Genomic DNA, 18,002 nt, shown 5'->3' on the forward strand with positions numbered 1-18,002 from the left:
TCACACCCACCCAGTGGTCACATCCACACAGTCGTCACACCCACACAGTCGTCACCCCACCCATGTGGGTGGTCACCCTACAGCCAGTGATCACACCCACCCAGTGGTCACACCCACACAGTGGTCACCCCACCCACCTCACCCAGTGATCACACCCACCCAGTGGTCACACCCACACAGTCGTCACACCCACACAGTCGTCACCCCACCCATGTGGGTGGTCACCCCCACCCAGTGATCACACCCACCCAGTGGTCACGCCCACCCACTGATCACACCGACCCAGTGGAAAGAACTATTTCCCAATCGGAAATTAAAGAATGTACAAATGTTACTACACACTTAATTTAAAATGATCAGAAAACACGATAGATAACAAAAGAGAGCGAAATCAAGCCGCCATCATACATTATTACATGCAAGTTTTAACAATTTTTGCGCGCGCTCGAAATCGAAGAGGATATCATAGAAAAATATTGGCGCCCACCGTCGTATGATCAGTTCTATGCAAGTTTGACAGATTCTCTTGTTTCTGTTTCTGTTGGATTAACTTGTCACGACAATTAACAGACTATGCACCTTGTGGGATTGTGGTTAAAAAACGGCATTTTGCAGCTTCTGGGTAATATGTATGTAGCCGATTTGCGTTCATTACCGTTACGTACATTGAAAACGCTGTTCAATACAAATATTTACATTCTAAATTTTATAGTTATTATTTTGATATGAGATTTTCCCCTTATATTCTCGATATTGAAGTGTCTCAAAATGAGTCGTACGTGCAAACAGAGACATATAATGCCAAACGAGATTCTTGGAAGAGCCTCACGTCACCAATATGTTTCCTTCTCGCTATTAACAGTTGTTTTCATGTTATTAGAGGCGGGAGGAGAAGCTTTAAAACGACGCTGATCAAAAATGAGTTCAAAGCCATATATACACGCAATTTCAGACAATGGAAAATTTAATTCACTGTCATGTTTGACAGTGTCCTTTCAAAGTAAGGTTGTCATTCCACAGTATTAAAAATAATGGCAATGTGTTGAAAAAAAGAAGATATATTTCTGAAATCTTGAACTTTTGTTCCGATCAAGCAGTCGGTACATTGTTTTTTTGGAAGCTTCACAGAATAGTCTACCTGGTGGCTTCCTCTTTTTCCGATCAAACTGAAAATTAAACTCCAAAATCCAAGGGTTTAATTTGTGTATCGCTGATGGAATTTCGCCAAGATAGGAACTTCCAGAACGTTCTGCCCCCGGGGAAATAGTGATAAGACAAAACGTCAACAGTCCAATCAAAGATAGCTGTTACATCGCTATTTGCTCAAACAGTTCACGAACAAGTATAATGACCAATTGAGGGGACGCTCATATTTATTTTGAAAGAAAAAAAAAGATCCTACAATGCTTATTGAATAATATAGCGATGACTGGCGCGCAAATCCTTTTATGGAAATTCAGGGTGATGCAATTTTATGGAAAAAAAATTAAACGAAATCATACCAGTTTTTAAGATAAATAATAAAATCTAGACTAGAGATAAATCTGCTTCAATAAATTATCTTCTCATCTTGATCCACAAAGAGTTTATAGTATACATAGTAAGATCTCGAAAAGACAGAGATATAGGCTAGAATTATATTCTTCTCTATCCTTAGATAGATTCTAATTTTATCTGTGATGATATTGTTCCTTCTTTTGATCCAACATTAAATCATAACTGATTCTGTAAGTGAAGGATGTTTCATCAATGTTACATGATTTCAAGTTATAACAAGAGGCCCAATGGCCTTAATAGCTCACCTGGTATGTGTGTGTGTGTGTCGAGTACCATACCAGTTTATCAAAGGAGTACAAGAATACAAACGGAAGAAGGACTAAATCCGTTTGGGTGGGTATAAGAGACAAGAACATAATTGAAGTGTATTCATCATGCCCAGCAATTTCGTATGGTAATGGCGTGGCGGGATCTCAACTATTCCCATGTGATGACCCAGGGAGGTAGTCTCCAGGGATCGATCTGGACGTCTGAGCCCCCCACCCCCCACACCCTTAAGAACCACACACTCCATTTGTATCAAGTTGAGTCCCATTCTAACCCTCCATTCATACAAAAGTTATATGTTTTTGCCTGTGCAAAGGTTTTCTGAACCAAAATTGGTTCAAATCTCTCGAATCAAAGTAGAAGGAATTAAAACCACTTAATTGTCTTGATTTCCCAAGGGGCCACACCCTCAATTTATACAAAATGTAGTCCCCTTTGCCTACAGTTGATCTAAAGCAAATTTGATGATAATCACTCTGTTTGCTTATCCCAATGCAAATGGATGTAACTTTTTTATGGTATTCTGTCCGATACTAATATCAACAAGAGGCCCAATGGTCCTGCATCGCTCACCTGGTATTAATCTTACACTTGTAAAAAAAAGTGGACTAAAATACAGCTACAGGCAGAATATCAGTGTTTGATTCATAAGAGCCTATTAAAATATGTAAACATATGACGCCTGTGACCTTGAATGTCGAGCAAGGGCATTAGGTTGAACAGAGTTTATAGTCTTTCAACCCAGCTAACTGCTGGCAAAATATCATTACCCTGGACCTTTTGGTTATACAGAACAAATCATTTAAAGATTTAAACATATATTGACCACTGTGACCTTGAATATGGGCGAAGGTCATTCACTTGGTAGTCCTTCATTCCAGCATGTTAATGGCCAAACATCATCACCCTTGGCCTTTTGGTTATTCAGAAGAAGTAGTTTAAAGGTTTAAAACATATCTGACCCCTGTGACATTGAAAAAAGATGAAGGTCATTCATTTGAACAAACTTTGTAGCCCTTCATCCAAGCATGCTACTAGCCAAATATCATCACCCTACGCCTCTTGGTTACTCAAAAGAAGTTCTTTTAAAGGTTTTTAACATATTCAACCCTTGTGACCTTGAATATAAGTCAAAGTCATTCATTTGAACAAAGTTGGTAGCCCTTCATCCGAGCATGTCACTGGCAAAATATCAGTACCCTGGGCCTTTTGGTTATTGAGAAGAAGTTGTTTAACTCATTCACCCCTAAAGACACAATTGAACTCTTCCAATTCAAATGTTGGAATAGTTCATTATGAAATCTCAGGGGTGAATGAGTTAAAGTAAAATATTGACGCCGGACGACGGACGCCGCGCCATGACAAAAGCTCACATGCCCTTCGGGCAGGTGAGCTAAAGATGTTAAATTTACAAAAAGTGTGGTATGTTACCTAGTCTGCATCTAAAAATCATTAGGACACATCTTTTTACTGTATTCATTGTTACAATTACAACGGAAATATTTAACATTTGATTTCCTGATAAAAATGTCCCCGCTCAGGACCGTGTACGTTATGAGATGTAGACCTATTTTGCATTTAAAAATAATAATGACACATCTGTTGACTGTATTCATTGTTAACTTTACTGATGTGATGAATAACTTCCAGATCAGGATGTCCCCGCTCAAGACCGTGTATGTTATAAGATGTTTATGTATGTAAAGTGTTTCATCGTTCATGTTACCTATATTCCATTTAAAAATAATAAAAACACATTATTTTGATCGTATTCATTGCTAACTTTATTGATGTGAATGTGATGAATAACGACGGATATATTTACCATTTGATTTCCTGATCAGGATGTCCCCGCTCAGGAACGTGTCTGTTTTAAGGTGTTGGTATGAAGTATTTCATCATTGTAATACTCTTCAGAGGATTTACCATTTGGAAATCATTATGACACCTCCCTTGTTCATTCACATTCATGAGTGTGTGTATTGGGTAAAAATGACATACAGGAATAATTTCCATTTGATTTCCTAAATTAGGATGTCCCCGATCAGGACCGTATACACACACACACACATAATATAAGCTTACAGCTATGGTTATAGGCTATACGGAATACAATCATTGATATATTTTCGATTACTGTTTTTTTTCCTCAAATAGTAGTGCCCCTTTTCTTACCAAATATAATGATTAAGGTTACCACGGAATTAGATTATCTAAGTCCGTGAGGTTACACAGAAATTAGATTATCTAAGTCCGTGAGGTTCCACAGAAATTAGATTATCTAAGTCCGTGAGGTTACACAAAAATTAGATTATCTAAGTCCGTGAGGTTACACAGAAATTAGATTATCTAAGTCCGTGAGGTGACACAGAAATTAGATTATTCAAGTCCGTGAGGTTACACAGAAATTAGATTATCTAAGTCCGTGAGGTTACACAGAAATTAGATTATCTAAGTCCGTGAGGTTACACAGAAATTAGATTATCTAAGTCCGTGAGGTTACACAGAAATTAGATTATCTAAGTCCGTGAGGTTACACAGAAATTAGATTATCTAAGTCCGTGAGGTTACACAGAAATTAGATTATCTAAGTCCGTGAGGTTACACAGAAATTAGATTATCTAAGTCCGTTAGGTTACACAGAAATTTCAAATAATTAACATTCCTGGTGTCTTCGATCTCGATTCTTAATATAATCTAATATATAAGTGGGTGTGAAAAAAGAAAATACGTGCATGTCCGGCTGTGTGTGGCTGTTTGGGTTATTTTTATGACAGTTTGACAGAAAAAAATTACATTGCTGCCCGGTATTTCATCAGTAATAAAACCATTTACTTGAATTTGTTTTTCAAGATTGTAATGTCACGGCGGTGTCAAACATGAAAAAAATTGGATTCATTATGTACATGTTACTTTGAACCAGTTTATTTCGTTTTGACAAATAGCCCTACATGAAAAAAATATTTGGAGAAGGAAAAGGAACTCGGTATTTTCAGTTTTACGCGTATTTATATCCTTTGAACTGTGTGTACTTACCACGGAATCTAATTCCGTTGTACTAGTAGTACTACACCTATAACAATTTAGGCAGATCTACATGATCAAAGGGAAGTAACTGTTACGTTCCGACCCTACATTTTTTCTGCTAGACTTTTTGTATTAAAAACAATTATCATAGTCCTTTTTTCTTGGTAGTTTGGTGCTTATACTTTACCATGCTAAATATCAATCATATATTGATGCAATTCATTACAGATTTTTGGTAAACACGCTATAATATGCAACGATCCTGGTCAGCGACGGTCCCCGTCAGCCCCGGTTCCAGTGTAGACACTGTTGTACTGTTGTGTGGTTACGTCTCTGGTTGTATATATTTTCGCCATCATTTTACCCTTTTTTCATTCTTTCTTTTTTTTCAATGTTAGAAATAGGATAGATTTGTTAACTTTGATAGTAAGCTATCTATACGTTGCTGTATGTTGATACTATTCTTTTCGGTTGAGATTTTATGTTCCACATTTTTTGACATTTCGCAAATTTATATCTAATGTGGTGCAGGCACTTGCAGGCTACGTCATCAATGTTAGATGTTGGCAAAATTGACGTGGCAAAAGTAACATAAAATCCACGTTTCTGACATCGACGTCTGTTGGTTGACAGGAGTGGACGATACCCGTTTGTTTGTTCAATCGCATGTGACAATTCTTTGGACGTTTGGGAAGCTGTTTCGATAACACAATGGGTTTATCAATTAGTAGTCTATTCAATAGAATGTTTGGGAGTAAAGCAATGCGAATCCTCATGGGTAGGTAACCAGCAAAAACATAGGAAATGAATATGAAAGTGTATCTGGTTATTTTGTTATTCATCACTTATTACTAAATTGAATTGTCTCATCTCTCCCAAAAGCGACTGTTATTCCCAGATAGCCCTGAATTCGCGATAGATGATTTTCATCCCAGTTGGGAAGTTCTAGAAAATTCAACTATTATTTTCAAGTTCAGTACATCAAGTTGTCTAAAATGCATGCCCTATGAATTGATATATAGATATCTACTGGACTCCGACCAATTATCTTTATAGTCATTATAGCCAAGAATCGACGAATTGTAAACAAGTTGACTTGTGTTAGTTGATCTAAAGAATGTATTGTTTTTAGGTGATGCAAGATGATTAAATTTGATGTTAATTATTTTCATGCATTATCATCCCCCCCCCCCCCCCCCCTACCCCACCACAGAATTTCCCAATGGGAGATTCAGGGGTTAGCAGGTATGTAATACAGTAGGTTGTATGTAGTATATACATATTATTCGGAGGTTTTAGGTTCCGTTGACGACAGGATGTAGAACTTTGTGTCCTTTACAAAGACATCCATGGCTGCTTCCAATACAACCAGTATTCCAAATTTCCAATAGTTTCTTGCCAAATGTCCCAACGTGAAAATTGTCCACGCAGTGCTGTTTATATCTACTGGTTAATAACCATTACTGGTTGGGGCTCTAGGTTGGGTAAACTGAAACATCAAAAACTTGTTTCATAAAGATACATATGAAATGGAAACTTGTGTTAGATCTATATATAATATCATGGAATAAGAATATCCGTGATAATATCTAGTACTGACAAGCAACCCCACCCCATAGCCCTAACCAGTGCATTTGTAAAAGTCTCGGGCAGTAATTAGGGTTGTCAATTATGTAGTTATCATACATTTGTACAGGGAAATAGTGATTTTTGATTTATTTAATTACCAGTTTTGCTTTTATGTGTGGATATCTAGATAAATGATTTTGCCTTTAGAAAAAGTTTGACTCACAACATCGAGTTACCTGTGAACATACAGAGCAGAAATAGCTTCCTTATTTTTGAATTTTGCTATGAAAAAGCCACTGGGGCGTGTCCATGGTGTCTGGATGGTGTATGTGGAGTGTTTTTCTACATATTATATACAGTGGCAATATTTGATGCATAAATTTAAAAAACAAGCGACAGTTGCACTAATGAAGATGCTATACAAAAATGAGAAAAAAATTGCAGGGGACCCCAAACCTTATAATCTATAAATTACCATATTTAATTACCACCTGACCTAACTGAAACATTGTGTATTTTTTTACAGTTGGTTTGGATGCTGCGGGAAAGACTACTATTCTATACAAATTAAAGCTCGGCGAAATTGTTACAACAATTCCAACTATTGGTAAGTGTGAGAATTTCAAGTTGATGTGACAAAAAATTATAATTTGTAGGGCATTTTTCTTACCACAAACAGTACAATGGTTATTATGGTCATGTTCACATCAATTTTGAAGGTTTGAATGTATGCGCTTTAATATATTTCATGAGATGATATAGGTACTTTTTTAATTTCCAGAACTTGAGAGATTGTTTTTGACCACAGTGGGCCACCTGACCCATAAAGCTGAAAAATGATGGGTCATTCTTGCAATAGATTGTATATTCAAAACTCATTGATAATATAAATGAAATGAATGACGGTATAATATTTATACTTATTGGAAAACCGATTCCTGTAATGTTTTTTTGTGTAAATATTATTGCAGGTCTAATAAAATTTGGAGTAATTTAATAAGATTTGAAGTTTTACAAATATAGGCAATTGTTTTTTCATTACTTGTTTAAAAGTATCTGAGTCTTTTTTTTCCATTTCTTTACAAATGGCATTAATGTTAAACCACAATTCAGACAATTTTGCAAATAATCATAGAATCTTATATTGCAAAATCATGTCATCATTTTTATTAGCTTGATTTTTCTCTGGCTCTGACATCAGAATTAGAAATTTTTGACAGATAGATGTCTGGTGTGGGGCCAGTATATGGAAGTTTTGCGGTGATGACAACAAAAAATCTACTAAACATGACAACACATACCTCGCGCATATTAATAGAGGGGTTTAATATTTATTGATCCAAAATCGCCTTTATTATCACAAACATTCTAGATTCTGTCAGAAGAGTTCTCGGTTTTCAATTGTTCAAAATTTCCCACCTGAGTGACACCATTTTGAATGTTACACTGAAGTGGCTTATCAACAAAAAGAGGCGGTCCAGAAGTCTTCTAAATAGAACCAATGTATTGTGTTATCGGTACGGATCGTACGGTTTGTTGATAAGTCACTCCCGCAATGCAAGTCATCATGGTCATTACGTATCTTGGTCCGTAGACCCCATTAATACGCATGCAATTTTAAAGGAAGGGTCTTGATGTTAAAAACTACAATGGAAACCTACACAAGTTTTGCCTGTAGTAGATTAACACTGATGTGAGTAAAAAGTTTCGTGATGAATAGCTTTAACCCTTTCACCACTGTAGACCATAATGGACCCCTCCATATCAATGCATGGTAGAGTCTACTAAAGTTACATAGGGGTGAAAGGGTTAAATAAATTACTCAAATAAACATTTGCCAAAACATTCTTATATTTTCAAAATTCATGGGAATGGCCCGGGCGTACCATTAATCTGAAGCCCTGATTTTACGTCCTGATTTGTGCAACAAGATAAGAAATATGTGAAATTATATTTTGCTTTTATAGTGCTGGTATTTTCTATCCAGGGTTCAATGTGGAGACCGTAGAATACAAAAACATCAACTTCACAGTGTGGGATGTTGGTGGTCAGGACAAGATTAGACCTCTATGGAGACATTACTTCCAGAACACACAGGTATTTATTTCTGATGGATACAGGATCCCTGTTCCCCTGCAGCCAAAACACTAGAGCTTCCTGTCATTTCATTTTAGATATAACTGAAGTGCAAAAAACCTTTTATTGGTCAGGTAGCTCAGTCTGTTTGAGCAATCTGTGGTCCAAGGTTCTGGTAACACTGAATTTTTAGTCCAAAAACACAATTGTTTATTGTATTCCTATTTGTTTTCAATATTTTTAGCCCACCATCACTTGATGGTGGGCTATTCAAATCGCCCTGCGTCTGTGGTTCATCGCCGTTCATCCGTCATCCAACCTTAAACAATTCTTGCTATCACTATTTCTCAGGAAGTACTGGAAGGATCTTTCTCAAATTTTATATGTAGGTTCCCCTTGGTCTGTAGTTTTTAGCTCACCTGGTCTGAAGGACCATGGTGAGCTTATGCCATACCGCAGCGTCCGTCCGTCAACTTTTCCCTTTAAAACGCTACTAGTGATGAACGACTGAGCAGATTTTGACCAAATTTGGTCAAAAGCATCCTTGGGAAAAGGGGAACAAATGCTGTATAAATGGTGGGTCTGGTCCCCCTGGGGGCGGGGCCCAATAGGGGAAATATAGCAAATAAGCAAATTCTTTAAAATCCTTCTTCTGTAGGAATGAAAGGATTTGTTCTATATTTGGTCTGAAGCATTCTTAGGTGAAGGGGAACCAATTTTGTATAAACCGGAGCTCTGGCCCCCCTGGGGGCTGAGGGACGGGGCCAAACAGGGGAAATACAACAAATTCTTTAAAATCCTTCTTCTGTAGGAATGAAAGGATTTGTTCCATATTTGGTCTAAAGCATCCTTGGTTGAAGGGAAACCAATCTTGTATAAATCATTGGTGTGGCCCCCCAGGGTCCTGAGGGGTGGGGCCAAATAGGGGAAACATAGCAAATTATTCTTTAAAATCTTTCTTCTTCCGTAGGAATGAAAGGAGTTGGTCCATATTTAGTGTGAAGCATCCTTGGGTAAAGGGGAACCAATTTTATATAAACTGTGGGTCTGGTCCCCACAGGGGCCTGAGGGGCGGGGTCCAATAGGGGAAACAGAGGTAAAACCTTTAAAATCCTTCTTCTTCCATAAAGATTAAGGGATTTTATCCTAACTTAGTCTGGAGCATCAATGGGCCAAGGGGACTCAATCCTTCTTCGACCATCGGGATTATGGGATTTTATCTGTTTTTAGTCAGGAGCATCCTTGGGTCAGTTGGACTCAATTTTGTATAATTGGTGGGTATGACCCCCCCTAGGGGTGGGCTCTGTTTGAAGTTTGTTCTCACTATATCTCAAGTACTGTATGGATCTTTCACAAATTTCATATGTACTTACAGCACCTACTTCATACCAATTATTTTAAACATATTCAGGTGAGCGATACAGGCCCTCTGGGCCTCTTATTTATATTAACTTTTGAAACCAATCAGATAAACAAAATAGGCGACAGGCAGCCATCTTGGATTTTGCAATGATCAGTTCTATTTCTTTCACATTAAGTACTGTACTAGTAAATATGAGAAATGACAAACTCACTTTGAAGGTTGTCTTTCATACACAGCATTGTTAAGTTTAGATCAAAAGTTACCTCAAGGTGCATTTACTGTTAACATGACTCGATCAAACAAACAAGAGGAAAGAAGAGAAAAGATCGAATTGACAAAGAACTATTGAAGATGGTACAATGGTGGGTGCCAAGATCCCTCTGGGATCTCTTGTTCATAAAAGTCCTGTGAAGTATAGTTTTCTATTCAGAAATGATTTATCAGCACTGTTTTTGATAGTGGTACAGGGATGCTTAATATCTGCAAATAAAAAACCAATGTTGGAATGGATATAATATATATGAGTAGACTAAATTCAGAAACGACAAAATTTGAAAGGTATCGTAGGTGTCTTGTGACCTGCCTAAAAATATTGTGTATTGTACTGTATTCAAAATATCGCGATATATCATTGCATCCCTAATATTCTGTCTTTTCGTATTGCAGAGTTATCTGCTCCTGTGAGCAGGTATTGATTGTTATGTCATTAGTTTGTGTGAGAAAATTACGTCGTTTTCTCATAAAAATATGACATTACTCTCACAAACAAATGTTGTAACAATCAATACCTGCTCACAAGAGCAGATAACTCTGCAATACGAAAAGACAGAATATACATATATATATACCATCATAAACTTAATATTTACCAATGTATTACCAATGTCTCTTTCGATATTAAGTTTGTTGTAGTATGTGGATCTATTGTTTCGACCAGTTTTAAAACTTATGCAAATTTGAACTCTTATCCATGGCAACCTTAATAAAAAGCCACTAGTAAATCTTTCATATTAGTATTTGGTGAGTATTTAAAGTAAAGAAATGTTATTCCGAATGTCCAATTAAAGGCTTTGAAATTGGGTAAATTGTGAGGCTAATAAAGGCCTAAACCATAAATAGTCTGTTGTTAAAAAAACATATAAATATATGTAAAATGCTCCACCCTGGAAAATTTCAGAAAACTTGAAAGCACATATATTTTACATTGTATTACATATCTAGGGGATAATTGAAACCAACCATGAAGTAATGTATGCGTTAGTTTGGCTACTGTTATTGGTGAAAAGATTTGGAAGAATTTACGAATAAGATACTGTGCCATAATTCCATTTTCCTCCCGTTCTTATCTTTTTAGGGATTAATATTTGTGGTTGACAGTAATGACAGTGAAAGAATACAGGAAGCCAGCGAAGAACTCTCAAAAATGGTAGGTTATTTTTACATTTGGTTCAAAGGAGCAAGGTGAGCTTATAAATGCCATACTGCAGCGTCAGTTGTCCATCCTTCAACAATTTCTTCAAACAACTTCTTCTGAACTGCTGTTTGGAATTTAGCCAAATTTGACTGCAAGCATCTCTAGGTTGTTGGGATTCAAAATTTTACAAATTGAGGGCCTAACCACCCAGGGGGCTGAGGGTCGGGGACAAAAAAAAGGGTAATTTGGTCATATTGTTTTAAGCTACTTGTCCGAAACGAAGTAAAGGAAACCAACAGCTTGGTAGCATCCTCAGGTGGGGATTCAAAATTGTACAAATGGAGGGGCTGCCACCAATGTATGTCCATTTACTACTGTCAGACTAGGTGGCATTTCTGCATTACTATGTCGTGCTGTTTTCCATGCATATTGGCAAATTGTGCGAATCTACGTTGCTCAATCACATTTCAAACTATCCTCATATGACACCCAATCTTGATGGGACAATGAACTTAAAATATGCAATATGGAATATCTAGCAAGGCAATATATTTAGTTATTCCATTTAATTTTGATTCCATCAACTTTGTAGTGCTTTCTTTTCACAAGGGTGTCCATACCCAACACATCGACTTCTTAAAAGTTAAAAAAGAAATAAGAACAATTCTATTGGGTCATGTTTTTAGCTCACCTGGCCCAAAGGGCAATGTGAGCTGAAGCCATGGTGCAGCATCCTGTGTCCACCCAGTGTCCATACATCTGTCTGGCATCAACGTTTTGCTTTAAACAACTTCTTCTGAATAACCAAGAGGTTTTGGTTGATGATATTTGGTCAATAGCATGCTGGGATGAAGTGCAGCCAAGTTCATTCAAATAAATGACCATGACTTCTACCCAAGGTCATAGGGGTCAATTGTCTTAAAAAACTCTTTAAATAACCAAAAGGCCCAGGATGATTATATTTGGCAAGTAGCATGCTTGGATGAAGGACTACAAAGTTTGTTCAAATGAAAGACCTTGGCTTATTTAAGGTTACAAGGGTCAAATATATAGAAATATTTAAAGGACCTTTTCTAAACAACCAGAAGGTAACAATTGATATATGTTGCCAGTACATGCTGGAATGAAGGGCTACAAAGTTGTTTAAACGAAATGCTCACACGGGTCTGTTGTCTCAAAAAATCTTCAATTAACATTTTCTGAATGACCAGAAATACAAGGATGACGGTGTACTAATTTTGTTCAGATGCATGCTATTCAGGTCACAAGAGTCAAATAAGTTAAAAACTTTAAATATCTTCTCATGAATAACCAATATGATAAGGTAGATGATATTTGGCCAGCGGCATACTGGGATTAAGGGCTACCAGCTTTGTTCAAATGAATGACCTTCACCCATATTCAAGGTCACAAGGGTCGATCGTTTTAGAAAAAAACATCTAACCAAACTCCTGAATATTGACTTCAAGCTTGTTCAGATAAATGGCTACAAACGTTCAAAAGAATGACCTTGACTATATCCAAGGTCACAGGGGTCAAATATGTTTGAACAACTTCCTCTGAACAACCAGAAGGCCCAGGATGATGATATGTTGCCAATTACATGCTAGATTGAACTTGAAGGGCTACAAAGGTTGTTTGAAAAAATGACCTTGACTCATATTGAAGTCCATTGATTTACACTAAAACACAAAATTTATCTTGAGCCGATTTTCACCCTCTATGCAACATGTTCTATGAGATGCTGTTATATTGAAGTTGGCACTGTTTCAGTTAATCATATTTATAAGGACAGGTTATTTAACATCAGTTATAAACCTGGACAACAAATGTTCAGGTTTTGCCTATGAATTCCTCATGTGTTGAATAAAACTGATCGAACACAATTTAGAACTGAATGACATTTTGATGTTTTTTTCTTTCATAGGTTAAAGAAGATGAGTTGAAAGATGCTAAGCTCCTGGTGTTTGCCAACAAACAAGATCTGCCTAATGCTTTGTCCATGGCTGAGATCACAGAAAAATTGGGTTTAAATAGTATGCGAGGGAAGAACGTAAGTAATGTAAACCCTGGCACAGTAATTGTTCACCAAATTGATATAGGAAGTGCTTGTTAAGCTGTGTGACAGAGTCACTGGTCTATTCTTTATATAATTATCCTTCCATCTATTAATTTTTAGCTCACTTGGCCCTAGCATGCTGGGATGAAGGGATACCAAGTTTGTTCAAATGAATGACCTTGACCCACTTTCAAGGTCACGGAACAAATGTCTTAAAATCTTTAAACAACTTCTTCTCAATAACTAAAAGGCCCAGGGTACTGGTATTGGGCCTGTAGCATGCTGAAATGAAGGGCTACCAAGTTTGTTCAAATGAATGACCTTGACCCACTTTCAAGGTCACATGGATCAAATGTCGTAAAATCTTCAAACAACTTCTTCTCAATAACCAAAACGCACAGGGTACTGATATTGGGCCGTTAGCATGCTCGGATGAAGGGCTACCAAATTTGTTCAATTGAATGACTGACCAATTTTCAAGGTCACAGGAGTCAAATGTTGTATAATCTTCAAACCACTTCTCCTCAATAACCAAAAGGCGCAGGGTACTGAAATTGGGCCTGTAGCATGCTGGGATGAAGGACTACCATGTTTGTTCAAATAAATGACGTTGACCCAATTTCAACCTTATGTCCTTGTTCGACATTCAAGGTCACATGCGTCATATGTTTAAATCTTTTAATAGGTTCTTATGAATCAAACACTGATATTCTGCCTGTAGCTGTATTTCAGTCCACTTTTAAGATTACAAGTGTGAGATTAATACCAGGTGATCGATGCAGGCCCATTGGGCCTCTTGTTTCTTGTTTGGACCAAAAATTAAGTTAAACTAAAGATAAGTTTGCATTATCTACTTATAGAAAATGTTTGGTTAAGGGTAAGTGGAGTGTATACAAAGCGAACACTTGGCTAGCGAAGACGCTACTGACATTGCCAGGAAGGGTTTATCTTTAGCTCCTTTGGTGGAAAACCAGTGGTTCTTCTGGGTATGTTCTGTTCCTAAAAGGCATAGAAAAAATCATGACCTCTGCTACGTTCCTTTTTGCCATCATAGTCAAAACGTATACTGCAGTTGAAAGATTTTTGCCGAATAAAATATCTTGACAGAAACTGATGCAACAAACCATGCTTTAATGGTCATGTGTTTGAATTGACATATGGAAGTGTCATTCTTTCCATAAAAATAACTTCCGTGTGAGGTACTGTATAGCGCTCTAAATTTGCGGGGTCGATATTTCGCGGTTTCGTATCGAGTACATATTCACGGGGGTTAAATTTTCCATGTGTCGTGTAAAGTATTTTGAGTGTCGTCATTTAAGGGTCAAACCTCGAAATACAGATAAACCGTTTGAAAACACTGGTCCTGAGTGTCGTCTACCAAATGTGTATGTACCTTTGTAGGAGTAAACTGTAATCAATTAATCACCGACTGTGTACACATAAATATGTTGTGGCCACTTAGAGTTGTTTTTACATGAACTGCCCAGTTGTCCGGTGATAATCTGATTGAAGTTCATTTCAGCTTGCATAACAGCGTTGGGTTATAAGTTGTTATAACATGTGATAAGGTCTGTAAAAGTGGTTAACATTTTCGATATATTCCGTTTAGAATTCGCAGATATTAGTCAAAGGGCGAAAATTTTCTCATATTTATCAGTTTTCATTTCATTTTAGAATGAAAATCTCTAAATTCCAGATTTTTGTGCCTTTACTCTAAAGTTTTTATCTATGACATTTAGTGATAAGCACTGTTAAAGTCAGAACTCCTGCTCTATTTAAAAAGCATAGTAAAAATAAAAAATAAAAATTGCCTTCCTACCGACGCTATTTCTTTTCCAAGCAGAAACAGGAAACGCACATATATTTTTTGGGGGCGGAGTTTTCTTTTGTAATGTTGAGATGAACAGTGGTATATTACACATTTATAAAATTGATCATTTTTCAGTGGTATGTACAAAGTGCGTGTGCCACAGCTGGAACTGGATTATATGAAGGTCTTGACTGGTTATCACAGGAACTTAGCAAGTGATGACATTCTCTGTAACAAACAAAAGCTCCTCTCAAAGCCAGACTCTTTATCATCATCATCATCATATTACTCTGAAGAACTCCGTCAAACAAGGATCATCTGAAGCCAATTCTAGACGGCTTCTTCGGCATATTGTGATTATGACCAATATAGCGATATCAGAAGTAAATTACCACTTGTGTGTGTTTACTTCTGTATGTAAGTTGATAAACAGTTTTTTCCCGAAGCCAGCATCCATCAATGGGACCTGGCCCTAAAACAATTTTTACAAGACTTTACATTGAAATATTTTTTTAATAACTTAAATGGTTAAATTAAACATAAGTTTACAGTAAGTATCGTTATAAATGACAATGAAATGTAATCAATGTTATAGTAGCTCGTATGTCCGTAATTTTGAGAGGACATTATTTCCCTATAATCATGGATATTGGAATATGATCGCGCTGAAATCCTCCAAACATCTGGTACCCTACAGTATAAGTGCATACGGGGTAAAACCGTTAGTTACATATAATTCAATATTCAGTTATGAACAGAGTAGGAACACTACAAGGATATATTTATGGGAGATTTTTTTAATCGGTACAATGAAAAAAGGAAAAAAGAAAGAATGCAGTTCTTGAAGACCAGAGCCTAGGGCCCTGTAAATATTCATTGTGATGTCATCTATACATTGTCTATTATTATCATGAAAGCTTATAATTGTCATGCATGTTTATTATTATGTGGGTAGTTTCTTGTCAGTTACTGTTTAAAGGAACCTTTTATTTATTTGTGTTTTTTTTCTGTAGCTTTTCTTAATGGTGTTGTGTAAACAGTATTCCTTACTGATTGACACATATTTGGCTGTTCATACACTAAGTTAATTACTGTATATAATACACATATACATGTACGATACGTTTGTAGAATGTTTTTTATCATCTTATTTGAAGGAAGTAAAACAATTTTTTTCATCAGATTCCATCTCAACATTTGATAAACTGCCATAATTCATGTCTAAAGGAAATGAGAGTTGACAAAGTGATATAGATATGGAGGATAGAACTGACTGGCAAATGCTAACGTGAACAATTTGTACAGACGTTATGTATACAGCTTAGATGCCTTGCTATGCAAAGCTCTTTCCAGGGGGTACCTGAGTGACTTAACACAGCTAGGATGAAAGGAATCGGATACGGGATGATTTTGTAAAAATGTATTTAAGACAAGTGAAAATGTGTGAATATATGAATATGCAAGGGACTGAAAACCATAGATTTGTCATTTTACGATGTATAAAAAACAGAAAACTGTTCTGAGTTTTGAATTGTGAATTATTCTTGTTTCTAACACTCGTTTTCTTTTTAATTGTACATTTGTCCATTCATAGGATTTAAGTGGGATTGCAGTGCAAGGGGCAAGGGATAAGGGAAGCAAAAAGTAAGATATGAGGGTATACATTTTATGCCATGTTGTTTGTCAAAAAGTCCTTACAGATGCTCTCTATTTGGGAGGTAATGGAATTTACATTCAGCATGTATTTTTAGAGTTGACAAATTTGCCAAAATAAGACCTGGTTTCTTAGATATGAACTTAACACAGAAGTTACATTAACTACGGAACCTCGATATATGGCTGAATTGGTTTAACTCATTCGTCCCTGAAATTTCATAATGAACTATTCCAACTTATGCATTGGAAGAGTTCGTATATGTTTTCGGGGTTGAATTAGTTAATACTAACTGGGACAATTTTGTATAGAAATAAGGCCAATCTGTACGGTGAACGCTGGTTGGTTAGTAGGACAATCAGATTTGTGGTGACTGTTCGATTTATGAATGGATTTGACATTTAAGTACCATGTATGTACTTGACTTTATACTTGGAAGTAATGAAGCATTCATAGAATGTTGGTTATTGTGAAAGTTTTTCATTTCATTTAACTGCTACTTATCATTTTTTGACAGTCATGTATAAAATCCAAAGAAATGAGATTATATGAATGTTAAGGAATTCAGAAAAAAATCAATTTCAATAAAAATGAATAAAAGACATATACATGATATACAATATGAAATGTGAAGTTCAAGTACCAGCAGATTCATGTTTGTTGTAGTGGTCTGAGGATGTAAGAATGGGCTATCAAGGTTGACAATTAAATAGAGGGTTATACTAACATACTTGCCAACTTTTGGAGATTTCCATGGGGGAGATTCTGCACTCTTAAGTTTAAAGCTTAAATAAAATGTGTGCATACATCCCCTAGAGACAAAATAACCCTTTGAAGTGACACATTTTGAGTTGTTCTTTCAAATGAAATCATAAGATCTTAAATATAGGAATAGTTTAGCAAATTCACCAGTTGAAAATGCTAAATTTAAGGGTTCAAAATCGGGAGTCCCCCTCCTAAATAGGGAGGGTTGGCAAGTATGTAATGGTTACACATTATTTTTACCAGTATTTAAATGTTGAACCTGTTCATCAATGTCATAACTGTACAATTCATGAATAAATGTGTGAATGATCCAACTGTTCTCAATTATTAGTTCACCTAGCATAAACATGGTGCAGTGTCTACTCATTGGTACAACTTGTACTTGAAAACTGAAAGACTTCAGTTTTTTTTTAGCCCACCATCTGATGATAGTGGGCTATT

At 36.4% G+C, this 18,002-nt stretch overlaps 1 protein-coding gene across 1 annotated transcript; it reads left to right on the forward strand.

Moving 5' to 3' along the window:
• Positions 1–5,378: 5,378 nt before the first annotated feature.
• Positions 5,379–17,396, forward strand: LOC110461684 (ADP-ribosylation factor 4). Its single transcript, XM_021515286.1, has 6 exons — positions 5,379–5,629; positions 6,947–7,027; positions 8,408–8,517; positions 11,214–11,285; positions 13,201–13,326; positions 15,278–17,396. The coding sequence occupies exons 1-6, from the start codon at positions 5,563–5,565 to the stop codon at positions 15,359–15,361; spliced, it is 540 nt and encodes a 179-aa protein (XP_021370961.1). The 5' UTR covers positions 5,379–5,562; the 3' UTR covers positions 15,362–17,396.
• The last annotated feature ends 606 nt before the right edge of the window (positions 17,397–18,002 follow it).

This window comes from Mizuhopecten yessoensis, unplaced genomic scaffold, assembly GCF_002113885.1.
Source record: "Mizuhopecten yessoensis strain PY_sf001 unplaced genomic scaffold, ASM211388v2 scaffold10651, whole genome shotgun sequence".
In the NCBI taxonomy this organism is placed as follows: domain Eukaryota; kingdom Metazoa; phylum Mollusca; class Bivalvia; order Pectinida; family Pectinidae; genus Mizuhopecten; species Mizuhopecten yessoensis.